Source organism: Echinops telfairi, unplaced genomic scaffold (assembly GCF_000313985.2).
Source record: "Echinops telfairi isolate 266 unplaced genomic scaffold, ASM31398v2 ScPeMD7_18;HRSCAF=68, whole genome shotgun sequence".
NCBI lineage: Eukaryota > Metazoa > Chordata > Mammalia > Afrosoricida > Tenrecidae > Echinops > Echinops telfairi.
The window spans coordinates 85788341-85801809 of NW_022103915.1; the positions used below are offsets into that span (position 1 = coordinate 85788341).

Below are 13469 nucleotides of genomic sequence, written 5' to 3' on the forward strand. Positions count from 1 at the left end.
GTGATTATAAATAAAACTCGCTCTACACATAAAGAAACCACCCTCACCCCCAGGGCTCGCTAAGGATGGAGAGGCCCAGCTGCAGGTTGTGCACAGGCTGCAGGTGCTTGGAGAGCACTGTGCCGCAAAGCACAGAAGTAGGTGGCTGAATCTTCAGGTTGAGACTCTGAGATATTGAAGACACTAAATAACTTCTTTCTTCCAAGCTGGTCTTTAAATCTTTCTCTTCCTGCTCACCTTGCCTTGATTGTGTTAAGGTCAGAGATACAAGTCCTCTCCCAGGATCCTGCCTGAACCAATGGAAGTTAAAAAACGTTTTACTTTGAGCAGTGCAATTAAGAGTGGCATGCTCTCTCTCTGGGATGCTCAGGAAGGAAGGACTCTGGTCCAATGCAGATCGGCTGCTCACCCCTGCATAGAAAGAGAACCACAAACAAAGGTGATCCGTGAATGACTGGTTATTTCAGCAAATCTAGACTTTCTTTTCACACTTCCCACAGGTGAGTTAATTGCCTGTCTACAACTTTCAAGTTTATAGGGACTGTTCCTCCGATCTGCTCTTTCTATTTACATCTCCCAAACCTGCCAACTCACAGCACAGCTGCAAAGAGAAAATCATAACTGAAGCTCCCGAGGACTTCTCCATGTTGACTGATGCTTCTATGAGTGCATATGTATAACTCTGTCCTGACAGGAAGCCGAGAGGCTTCACCACCAGCCAGAAGGAAGATCCATTTGCCTATGCACAGACTCAGCCAATGACTGAATTGCTGACTAAGTCACATGGAAAGAAGGTTATGTTAGGACCCGGTGTGGCTTTGTTGCAGAGAAACATGTATTGTTTGTGATTTACATGGCTCTTTCCTTTTTTCTCCTACAATAATCCTGAGTATTTACCATGTATAAATTATAAATATATATGTTAATTTCTCACCCAAATAAAATCTAGGGAAGTTCTTTTCCCTCCTCCCCAATGTAGAAACCCTTTAACTGACATATAAAGGTAGCTATCAGCACCATTGCTGTTGTTAAAAGCCATCACGTTGATTTCTATTCATGACTACTTTATGTCTTGTACCATCTTCATGATCCTTGGTATGTATGAGTCCACTGTTGCAGCTCTTATGTCAATTTATCTCATGGAGGGATTCCTTCATTTTTGTTAACCCTTTACCAAACATAATACACTAGAAATGAACATATGTTTTGGTAAATTGGCATTGAAGCTGAATATAATGCTGCTATCTATATCTGGAATCCTGGTGGCACAGTGGTGACATGTTGGGCTGCAATCCTAAAGGTCAGCAGTTCAAAACCACCATCCACTCAGAGGGAGAAATACGGGGCTTTCTACTCCTTTAAACAGACATAGTCTCAGAGACTCACAGGGGCTGTTCTACTTTGTCCTGTAAATCGGCATCAACTCAGTGGGAGGGAGAATCAATAACTGAGCCCTGTCCCATAAAGTCTTTGTGAATTTTTCTTAGAATTTGAATTAAATCATTCTAGGAGTTAAAGGGGGTGGGGTGCATTTTCTATGCATCATACCTATGAGAAAAAGAAAACAAACCAGGAAATCACTATTGTCGTTTCAAGGAAGTGGATGGGCTAAAACCATCATGGAATAATGAGTGACTCTCAATCATGCCAAAGGAAAACAGCATAATAAAAAATGAGCGGTATAATTTTCTATACTTAGCAACATGGCCAAGAATCCTTTAGATATCATTATAGTCTCATGCTGATGATCTCTGTCATTTAGATAATTTGTCTTTGTCATTAATCTTTCTTTGACATTTAACAAAGGGGTCGCATGTGAACATCAGTCTCTGTGACCAGAATAACCAGCGTGTGACTGGTTACCACTAGCAACTGCCTTCAAAGGAATCACATTGAAAAGTCCTGGATAGAGTGGATAGAGTGGATAGAGTGGATAGAGTGGAATGGGGAGTGTAAAACAAACTCAAAATTACACCAAAGACCAGACTTACTGATCATATAGAGACTATATGTAACCCGTGTAACCCGTGACCAAGGCCCTTAGTCATCCTTCAGGTCTAGAAATGAACTCAACCCCCAACTCAATTTTCAGCCAAACAATAAAAGGCCTAGAGAGTAACAATAACATGTCTAAGGTATTAACACCTTAGAATAGTAAACCATTTGAGGTCAACAGGGCAGTGTTTACCCAAGGACAAAGTTCAGAAAGGTTAAGAAGGAAGGCAGAATGGAACGAGAAATACAGGGAGGAAGTGGAAGAAGTTGTGTTACTTTGTAGGGACGGCAATCAATGTGCAAGGAAGTGTTTGTGAATTGTTGAATGGAATGCTGATATGCTCCAGTAACCTTCACCCAACACACAGTACTTTTTTGAAATAGTTTTTTAAGGAGAGAGTGTGTGTTGTGTGTCACTCACTGCCATCAAGTCCATGGCACTCCATCTGACCCTACAGGACAGGGTAGACCTGCCCCTGTGAGTTTCTGAGACTGTAACTCTTTATGGGATAGAAAGCTCCATTTTCCTGGTGGCTTCAAACTGCTGACCTGCGATTAGTAGCCCAACGCATAATCACTATGCCACCAGGGCTCCTTTGTTTTGTGTATAGAAAGAGACTCATATCAAGAAATGGCTTACAAAAGTGTATAAGTAAGTAAATGCAGTCTAATTCATGTTAGGTGTCTCTTTACTCATGTAAGTTGATAAACAAGGGAAGGATGATTAAGTAGAGCCAGTAGGGATCATAGGCTGGTGGATGCAGAAGTTGACATTGGCCAAATGAATCCACCATCAGTCGTCCACTGACATCTCCTAAGATTGGCAGACAACATGACAGGATACTGGGGAACCAGACATACAATACAGCTCTGGCAGAAGGTGAAGGGCCAACTTTTCTCTGTCTCTCTCTCTTATACAATAAGATGTATGACACCAAGGAGGTATCATCAACCTGCTGTGCAATTGCTAGGTTGAGTTACACCCCTAACCTTACTCAAGATTATCTAGTTAACATCATCCCTAAACATCACAGACCACCCCTTGTCAACTTGACAATTGTACATAACACCTGTACATAAAATCACACACCTAACATGATAAAACTAACATGTGTACAAATGTAAACACACTAACCTCATTTTCATCTTATATATTATAAATAAACAAAACAAATACATTTGATGTCCATATACAACTAGTATAACTCACAACAATTCCTCATAACAATTTCTGCAGGTGGTCACATGGCCATAGCTGCTTTCAGAACTACCTTCTTCCACTACCCATTCTGTGTTTCCTTTACCCTCGGTGAGTGCCACCGTTGGTCATGGTCCTTTGCCTGGTGGGGTGATTTGAGACATTTTATAGAGTTCCTTGAATGATGGGGAGGCCAAGTACCTTTGACGAAGGACCCCACTCTTGGTACCAAATGTATTAAATTGGGTTCTTTAGAGAAGTAAAACCAGTGATCCTTGCATGTGTTGTATATGTCCAGTTCAAGCCAGGCTTCTCCTGACTCTTGGAAGCTGATGAACAGGAAACAGGATGATAAAGCAAAGACAGCAGGTGGCACAGGTGGTGGATGCAGAGATCCAAAGTCTGCCAAAGTAAGCCACCATCGGTAGTCTACTCATGGCTCCTGGGATCAGGAGATGATGCAACAGTTAATCGAAGAACCAGATATAAGAAGGCCTAAAGAGGATTCAACTGTGCTGTCTCTCTCTCTCCCTCTCTCTCTCAAAAAGGTTTATGAAACTAAGAGATGTCATCCAACTACAATGCATTTATAGGTTGAGCCCCACCCCTACCTTACCCATGAGTATCTAGTTGATATAATCAGAGAGCTAGACTTTGATCCTTACTTAGAATTGTCTTATTATTTCTCCTTGAGTTATCTTCACTGTCTCATCCCATATATATCTAATAACCACAATTAATTGAACATGTATCTTGTTCTAAACTCTATAGGGAGTACATAAGTTAATGCTTACCATTACATCTCAAGGCATATGATAGAAGATAAAGTATAGGTGCTCCAAGCTTAACTAATCTTGTCCAACTTCAAACAATTTAGTAAGTGGCAGGTGCAGGACTTCAGTGCCTAAGTCTTTTAGTCATCGCACAAAATTTCCCAATAAGCAAAGGAAATGCCTGTATTGGAAGATTAGACAAGGCATTCCTAAAAGAAAATGAATGTTATAGACAAATTTAGATTTCTATGATTTATTCATTACACCTTATGCCTATTAAAATGCCTGTTACTTACTGTGTATTCAATAAATAACTATAATAAACAAAGTCAATGTGTGTGTGTCCTTCAGAACCCAGCTAAATTTCTATTTCTTCATGAGGGAGCGTTCCACTGTCTTTTCTGTGCCATGGCGATCTTCCAGAGAAAACCTTTAAGCCTATTGTTTCGCATGCTTGGAGTTTATCTATTGGTTAGATTTGCATGTGTTGTTTCTTATTCTTCAATTAATTTATAACTTTCTTCTGGTAAGTTTATTCAGCAAAATTAAAAGCATAACAATCCAGAGTTCTCCTACCTACTTTTCAACTAGCTGTAGTGGATTCTTGTCACTTAGAGGAGCAGAGGTCTGATCCCCTTTTCCAGAAAGAGCAGGGATGAATTTCTGTTTCCAGCACCATGCCCCTTGCAATGATTAAGGTACAGAATCAGAATTCTGGGGGAGTCCTTTTACAGCTGATGTCATGGGCTAAGGAACTGATAAACAGGGAGAAGCAGAGTATTTCTAAAAAGGAAGCTAGTGAGCTTCCTGCCAGTGCACTCTCTGGTTTTGAGACTATCCAGTGGTGGACACAAAGATGAACTGAAATTCAATTTTAGCTATGCCTCAGGAAAAACAAAAAAGCCACTTCCTACTCTTCCTGTTCTTGAATCTTGACATAGTCAAGGCATTTTTATGTGAACTTCATATTTTTTTAGTAAATCACTTATTCAAGTCTTCCTGCAGAAGAAACGTAAACAAATTCTTTCACTCGGAAGACATGGCCGGTGCTGACTGGGAGGAAAGAGAATCTGGTGAGTGAGCGAACCTACGTTGATTTTCAGCTTGAGGACGCAAGATATTTTTGAAGTACTGGAGCGCGAGCAACACTCAGAGCCATTACAACGAACAACCCAGGGACCCACTTCATTCATTCATTCATTCGCTGAACCTTGAAAATCAAATTGCTTGTAGAATCCAAAACAACAAATAAAACCCTATCCAATGATATCTTAAAATGGATATCTTAGAAAAATATTACATTTCTTTATCATTAAATCGCATAGGGGACCCAAACAATAGCACATAGAACCCCAAAAGATAGCATGCACGGCTCAAAAGATAATGAATTAAATCCCGTTCAATGATATCTTAGAATACAGGTATCATTAAATTTTTCCCTGTGTGAACTGATGATGACAGACCAGAATCAACCTTCCCATTTTTTTCTTAAGACCTTTCTTTTGCTTTTTAGTAACTGTTACATCAACAAAAACTGAATTGGTGCACTTTAGAAAATCAGAGACACAGACAAGGAAAGAGAGAAAAATTAAAACATATTCTCACTATACAGAGATTTCCATTCTCGCTATCTTGGTAAACGTTCTTCCTATTTTTTCTCAATTGATGAGGTCTACCTTGCAAACAAATTTTCATTTCATCTAATTATCAAATAATATTTAAACTCCTCATAAAGGAACTGCATAGCTACTAGAGAACCAGCGCCCAGCCCCGTAGCTCCTAAACCATTCTGTGCCTATGCCTCCCTTCTAGAACACTGATGGATGAAGAAGCTGAGATGATTCTCCTGCTGCCTGTGTGTCTGTCAATGTCGTGTTAGCAGAAGAGTCTGAGCAGAACCATCCTCCAAGGGAAATGTTACGGACCATGCTAAACATGTTGGCATAGGATCCCGGGTGCCTCGATCTGAGGCATGGGTGCATTGATGAATTAGGCAGTTAAGTTAGGACTTGCCATGGAATATGGGTTAAAAGGTTGTCAGGGATAAAGGAACCCTGTTGGATATTGCCGTCAGCAGCATCAACCTATTGACCCTCCATTCAGTAGTCCACAGTCTTTGGGGGGCTGGACTCCACTCAAGACTAGTCTCTCCCTTCTAACCCAAATGAACATCTCCTTCAGTAGCAGAAATACAGTATAAAAATCTTTCTCTAGGGAACAGCCAGCTGTAGCCGTTAACTTTACAAGCTGAATGAAGATATATTTATGTTGTGTAGACATTGATGATCAAGCTCAAATACAAAATGGCACACAGGTTAGAAAGAGAAGTAGCAGGTCACTTGTGAAATTATGTGCAACAAAAATTAAAATAGCAAAATCCCTGAGCCACCTCCTCAGTCTGTTTAACAGGCACAGATGTGGGAGGCTGGGTGGAGAAGCTGTGAGGTGCAAGGCAGTGTGCATGGTAGCTGTCTCCAGAGTTGCTGTGTACTTTCCATTTGGCTTTTGCTCTCTCTTGGGTCACGGTTATCAGGGAAACAGAACCTCTCCCAGCATCCCTTTATACTACCTTACGTTGTTTGAGGGAGCCACTGAATAACCACATTGAAGGGCGCAGTTCTCTCCTTCCAGGATGATCAGAGACCAAGGGCTCGGTGCCACTTGGTTTTGGCCACTCACCCCTACTCAGGAAGAAAGGGGAGGCACAAGAGTTCGGGAATCCAGTCTTCATGACTCCCACCTCGTATCTCTTCGCTACTCTCCACAATGAACCCCACATAATCTGGAAAGTTGCCCCCACTTGCTTTCCTCCTCTTACCCAATTAACTACTTCACCTCAAATTCAAAGGAAAACATTCCTTGGACTTCTTGCATCAATCTCTCTAAAACTCTCCACAAACTTGCAACAAAAATGAAGCCAAAACGCCACACAGAATGCTTTCAGATGCTTCTCCATTCTTTTTCTGCACAGGGCTGTCCCCGCACCAAAAAATACTAGGCTCTATCTCTCTCTCTATTAAACAAAGGGATTCTCAGAGACTATGTTCAGTCAATCAGAGATCAGACTTAGTGATCCGATATGCATCCATTACAGAGACAGGCAATACTTAGGATAGGAAATGCACACATTGCCATCTTGAGGTCAGTGTTAGAGTTGCTTGAAGCTTCTGATTAAGCAAGTGTCTTACGTTTTCTCCTCACTGCATGCCAGATGATTTGGAATATAAACCCTGCAAGTGCTCATTCGTCTACACAAAGATATTTGCAAGGCCTGGCCAACCAATTGGAAGAGACATATATTTGTGCCCAATTCAAAGAAACATAATTTAATAGAATGTAAAAAATGTCTAACAATATCTTAATCCAAACACAAGTGAAATTTTGCTGAAGATAACTCACAGTAACAGCACTAGATTGACAAGGAACTGACAGATCCACGCTGGATTCAGAAGAGGAGGTGGAGCAAGGGACATCACTGCCGACATCAGATGGATCTTAGCCAAAAGCAGAAACTATCAGCAAAAGGTTTACCAGGAATGTTTTATTGACTGTGCAAAGACATTTGACAGTGTGGGTCATAAAACATAAGGACAACATTGTGAAGAATGGGAATTACAGAACATGCGATTGTATTCATGGAGAACCCATATATAAACCAAAAGACAGTCATTCAAAGAGAACAAAAGGAGAGGAGTCTATCAGCGTTCACTCTATTCTTTCACTCTACTTATTTAATCTGCATATCGAGCAAATCATTCAAGAAGCATGCCTATAAAAAGAAGAACACAATATAGGGGTTGGAGAAGGACTCTTTAACAAATTGTGGAACACAGATATCCCAAGCTTGCTTCCTGAACATGAAGAAGACTTGGAGCAGTCACTGATCAAGACCAAAGACGACAGCCTACAGGATGGATTATAACTGTATGGAAAGAAAACGAAAATCCTCACAACTAGACCAATAAACAAAATCCTGCTAAACAGTGAACCCATTGAAGTTGCCAATGACTTAATTTTACTTGGATCCACAATCAACACCCATGAAAGTAGTCGTCAATAAATGAAATTATGCATTCTGTTGGACACACGTGCTGCCAATGAACTTTGTAAAGTGCTAAAAAGCAAATATATTACTCTGAGGACAGGGTATGCCATGGTGTTTTCAACTGTTCTGAAAAAATGACACGCCATTTTCTTTAAAATTCAAATTCAAATTCACTGCCATCTAATTGATTCCAACCATAGCGACCCAGTAGGGAGATAGAACTGCCCCTGTGGGTTGCCAAGACTGTAATTCTTTATGGGAGTAGAAAGCTTCATCTTTCCCCTGAGGAGCAGCCACTAGTAGGGATGTGTCCTCGAGAAAGAAAAGCAGGGACAAGGAGAGGCCGGTGCACATCCCCGTTCATCACCACATTCCTCACCAAGCCAAAAGATGGAAACAACCCAAATGTCCGTCAAACGGAATACTAAGCAATGTTCAAGAATAATGGCAAGTCCGCAAAATGCCTCATAAGATGGGTGAACCTGAAGGGCATTACGCTAAGTTAAATAATTCAATTACAAAAGGGCAAACACGATTACGAAAGGACCACTGTGATGGTCGACAAAAGAGCTTTGTGCACAGAAACATTCTTTGAAGATTACCAGGGAGGGGAGTCAAAGGGAGGGGAAATCACCAACTAGAGATCACACGCATATTAACTTGGGTGAAGGGAAAAGCAAGATACAATAGAGGGAGATCAGTACCATATGACGAAAGCAAAGGAAGGCACTGAAAGATGCACAAGGGTTTCAGCAAAGTTAAACACGGCTGCGCACACAATCCTGCAATGACAGTTATAAGCAACAGTTATCGACGAGTGGATTCACAAACAGATTTGCAAGAGGAAGAAGTATGGGGAGTTGAAAGGGAGGATTCATGGGCAGAAGCCCTGATGGTGTGTGTGTGGGGGGGGGGGGGGGGGTCACATGTTGGGCTGCTAACCACAAGGTCCACAATTTGAAACCGCCAGCGCTCCGAGGGAGAAAGAGGAGGCTTTCGAGTCTCGTAGAGATTTACAGTGTTTGAAACCTTCGGGGACAGTTCTATCCAGTCCCATAGGGTTGCAATCAACTAGCTGGCAGTGAACACAGCCATGATCAAAGGTTAGGTTTGGGAGAGGATATTTCAACATATGCACTGATTTGCACTGTCAATATATCCATGTATATTAGTAGAACAAAAAAGGGTCAAAGTTATGAAAACTTGTTAACCATTCTAAAAACCCTTAGAGGAATGAGCCACTGGGCTAGGAGACTTAGGACCACAGTCTCAAGGAGCATCTAGGGAGATCAGCTGGCATAATATACTTTATGAAAACAAGGTCCTATATCCTACTGTGGCGAATTGCAACTGGGTCTGTAAAGCTAGCAATCAGCATCGAAGATGCAGCTGTTGGCCTCTCCCTGTGCAGAGTAAAGCGAAGTGATAGAGCTCAAAGACTCAAGGGAATCATCCAGAGGATGGATCGACAGCAGGAACTACCCTGGGCCTCCACGAACTAGCCTGAGACCAAAAGAACGAGGTGGGGCCCACCTACTCTTACTACCAACCCTCACGGGGACCACAGAAGGTCCTGAAGAGAATAGGAGAAAAAGGTAGAGCAAATTTCAAAAATCATAAAAAGACCAAGCTTCCTGGTCTCGTAGAGATTAATGGAAGCCTCAAGAGTATGGCTTTTAGAACTCACCCCCCAGACGTTACCTTGCAAGGAAACAACAGACAGGCCTATAATGTAAACAAGAGCACAGAGGAGGAATGTATTCATCAGAATAATTAACCTTCGGAAATAAAAAGGGCAGTTCTTACCCCAAAACGAAGCTTAGACGAAGGAGGAAGCAGGAAAGAAGGGCACATGGGAACTGGGGGCCAGGGAAGAAGTGGGGGAGAGGCTGGTATATTGAGCAAACTGAAACTAACGTCATAGGAGAAATTGTAAATAAATATTGCTGGATGGAAAACTAACTTCTGTAAACTTTCACCCATCCCACAAGAAATAAAAATTAAAACAAATAATATAACTGTGTTATTTATAGATTTCATTGTACTTTGGAGAACATATCATATTTGACAAAATTATTGTAAGTACTTATGATGCTGATATTGTAGTCCAATGAAATGACTGATCACTTAGAGACTCTTGCTTCAGGAGAGACCTGTTCCAGAGAATCAATCCAACAAAGTTGACCGTGACAGAGAGAGAGCGAGAATCTCAGCTGCACAGAGACTCCCATATCCATTCTGCTTGAATTTGGAGCTCTGTGTCTGAAATATCATAAATTTCTTTTTAACAATATCCTCAAAGAACCAATGATGGTTACTGCCAACAATTATTTTTGACCCTCATCATGGAGCATACGTGGTAAAAGAAGAAATCGTAAAATGCACCTTCCGACATAATAGGGTCCCACCCACGATCACAGTAGCAGATTCAAGACACCTCAGGTCACGGAAGTTCTTCATAACTAACTCTAAACGGAAATTCTGAGCCTAATCCCTCCTCCTTAGGAGGAATGCCTAAGATATAAGGCTGTCCTGTTCCCCATGTCCGAGTCCCACTCTTGTACAGATCATGCATGCGCACGCCGTGTGCTGCTTTTAGGGTAAGAGTTTAGCCTTGTAGTTGCAGTAATAGGAGCCCTGGTGGTTTAGTGGCTTGCTAAAGGTCAGCAGTTTGAAACCAGCGCTCTCTCAGAGAGAAAGACAGGACTTTCTAGTCCCATAAAGAGTGACAGTCTCTGAAGCTCACAGGGGCAGCTCTACCCTGTCCCATAAGGTCACTATTGATGGCATCTACTTGATGGCGGTGAGTTTGTTTGTTTGTTTGTTTGTTTGTTTGTTTGTTTGTTTGTGGTATAGTGGGACATGTAAATTGGGATTTGAAAAGTATTTTAGGGTTATAAGTAACTACAAGACTATTTTTGTTTTAAAATAACACATTTCGGCTGAAACTATACAGTCCTTTTGATGTCAACCCCCTGACAGTGTCACCTAGTCTAATATTAGTACACACACACACCTTGTTATGTCACCAAAGAGAGCCAAGCACGCAACCCCGCAGACTCACTGAAACCAGAATGCATTGCAGAGTCAGACACGCAGAAACCAAGGCCTGGCAGCCCAGAGTTTGTGCTTGGCTCCCCCTGCAGCTCCTGTCACTGTGTCACTCAGCACACAGTAGTACACAGCTGAGTCTGACTCTTGCACTGCGGCTTTCTCCAGGTGGAAGGAAGATGTTTCTTTCTTGTATGTGGCTTCAAAGCCTTTGTTACGTCCCTTCTCATCAGCCTTGGTGGCTTTCAGAAGAAGCTGTAGACCTTCACCCGCATACTGGACGTACCAGAAAAGCGTGGGATACCCTTTGGCTGTATACGTGCAGTTTATGGTCAGGAAAGCCCCTTTGGAGACGATGACTTGGCCTTCATCCTGGGCCACTGAGTAGTCTTCACTGGTTACTCCTGGGGGGAGAAAGATCTACGTCACTGTGGATGTCATGCTCTGGAATAAAAGCCTTGCTGGCATCCTAGAAGAAAGGATGCAATTTTCAGAGTCATTCGACTTACCAAGCGCTAAGAGCATCACAGCCACTAGTCCTAGAGAAGCGTTCATCTTGAGACTGCGGCCTGACTAAAGCTCTCGATGCTTTACATAAAGAAACACTGACGTCACCGTGGAATGGAAATCTGACCCTAGAATTAACACAGGAGATCGGTTTGCGTTAGGAAGCTGCACCCCCTTGTGGACAAAGGGCTGAACTGAGTCTAAAAAGTCAGAAACGTCCCAATCCCCCTCTGGACTTGGCCTGTGAAAACATGAAGGACAGCTGTAATAACCTCTATGAGCTATTTTGTTTTGGGCGCAATACCTATTATGGAATTTCTTTAGTAGAGCATCTCAGGACATTTCTGTAACCAAGAAAATATCGATTTCCTTAACCATTTAATATGAGCCACTATCTTGTCATATAGCTCATATATCCCTGGAGAAACACGTGACTGTCTACCCCCGTGAAGAGTTATAGTCTCAGAAATCCACAGGGGCGGTTCCACCCTGACATACAGGGTCGCTATGAGTTGGCATCGACTCAACAGTAGTGAGTTTTTTTGTGAGCTCATATATCCATCCTTATTATTCATTAAAATGTCAGGGGGAAAATTGGGCTGAAATTAGAAAAATTAATAATTCCAGTCAATATTGAGCAATTCTGTTTTTCAGAACAGCGCTTAGTATTTCCTAAGTGTCCAATAAATGGGGGTTAACTTTGATAACAGTGGCCCCATACACTACTTGTCCTTTTGTCATCAACAAACTTTACTCAGCATAACATTCTCCAATTCTAGCCATATCATGAGGGGTTTCGCAGTTTGATGATTCTTTAGCCATGTTTAGAATGCTGTTGTGTGCGTACCAAAGTTTGCTTAACCATTCTTCCACCGATGGGCATGGAGGGTTATTATGAATCATGCTGGGATGAACATAAATCGGTTTGTGCCACAGCTATCACTAGGGCATATGCCAAGCACAGGATTGCTGGGTCATAGGGTAGTTGCATTTCCAGTGGTCTGAGGAAGGGCCATACTGCTGTCCACAGTGGCTGTGCAGTTTCACGGTGCTATGAGCGGTGTATGACAGTTCTGATCTCTCCCTACCCTTTCTAGTATTTTTTTTCAGGGGGGAGGGGGTGTTTTGTTATTTGTTTTTTTCACTTTGCTGTCAATGCTGGCATGAGGTGGATCTCATCTTTGTTTTTATTTGTTTCTCTCGAATGCCTAGTAAAGGTGAGCATTTCTTCATAAGCGTGTTGGCTGTCATTGGTCTTACAAAATTCTATCATGTGGTTTCCAGCTTCATTTCTATCATCCAGACCCAGGTTATCCAACTTCTGTTCCTTCCTCTTTGTTTCTAACTTTTGCGTTCCAGTTGCCAATAATCATCAATGCATCTTGATTGATGTTACCAATTTCAGACTGAAGACCTTTGTAGAATTCTTCAATTTCTTTATGGTGGTGCATACCTTTGAACAATAGTTGTATTGATTGGATTTCCTGAATGCAGATAGATATAATCCTATCCCAGACAACATTGCACTTCAAGACAGATCTTGAAATGCACATTTTGATGATTAATGTAACACCATTCCTCTAGATTGCATCTATCCCAGAGTATTAAACCATTTGACTTCCTAATTCAGAATGGCCAATTTTGCTAGATTCATATTTCATGCATTTAAATTTATGATTATTAATTGATGCTTGCAGCTAATTCTTCTCATTTTGAATTGTACACTATCAGCAAATGTAGACACTGGAGGCCTTACTCCCACAGGTTTCAGTCCACTCACGTCGTCACCATGGTCGAATCTACTTTAAGAAGACAGCTCCTGTTCAATCACATGTTGAATGGCCTTCTCACCCATCTTCTGGCACTCTCTCTCACCATGTTCTGCTGCCAGTCATTCGAC

General features: G+C 41.7%; 1 gene segment (V, D, J or C); it reads right to left on the minus strand.

Moving 5' to 3' along the window:
* Positions 1-3641: 3641 nt before the first annotated feature.
* On the minus strand, positions 3642-11617 carry LOC101654873. The segment is given in 3 exon segments: positions 3642-3688; positions 11185-11466; positions 11572-11617. Coding segments are annotated over 3 exon segments (375 nt in total).
* Positions 11618-13469: the final 1852 nt, after the last annotated feature.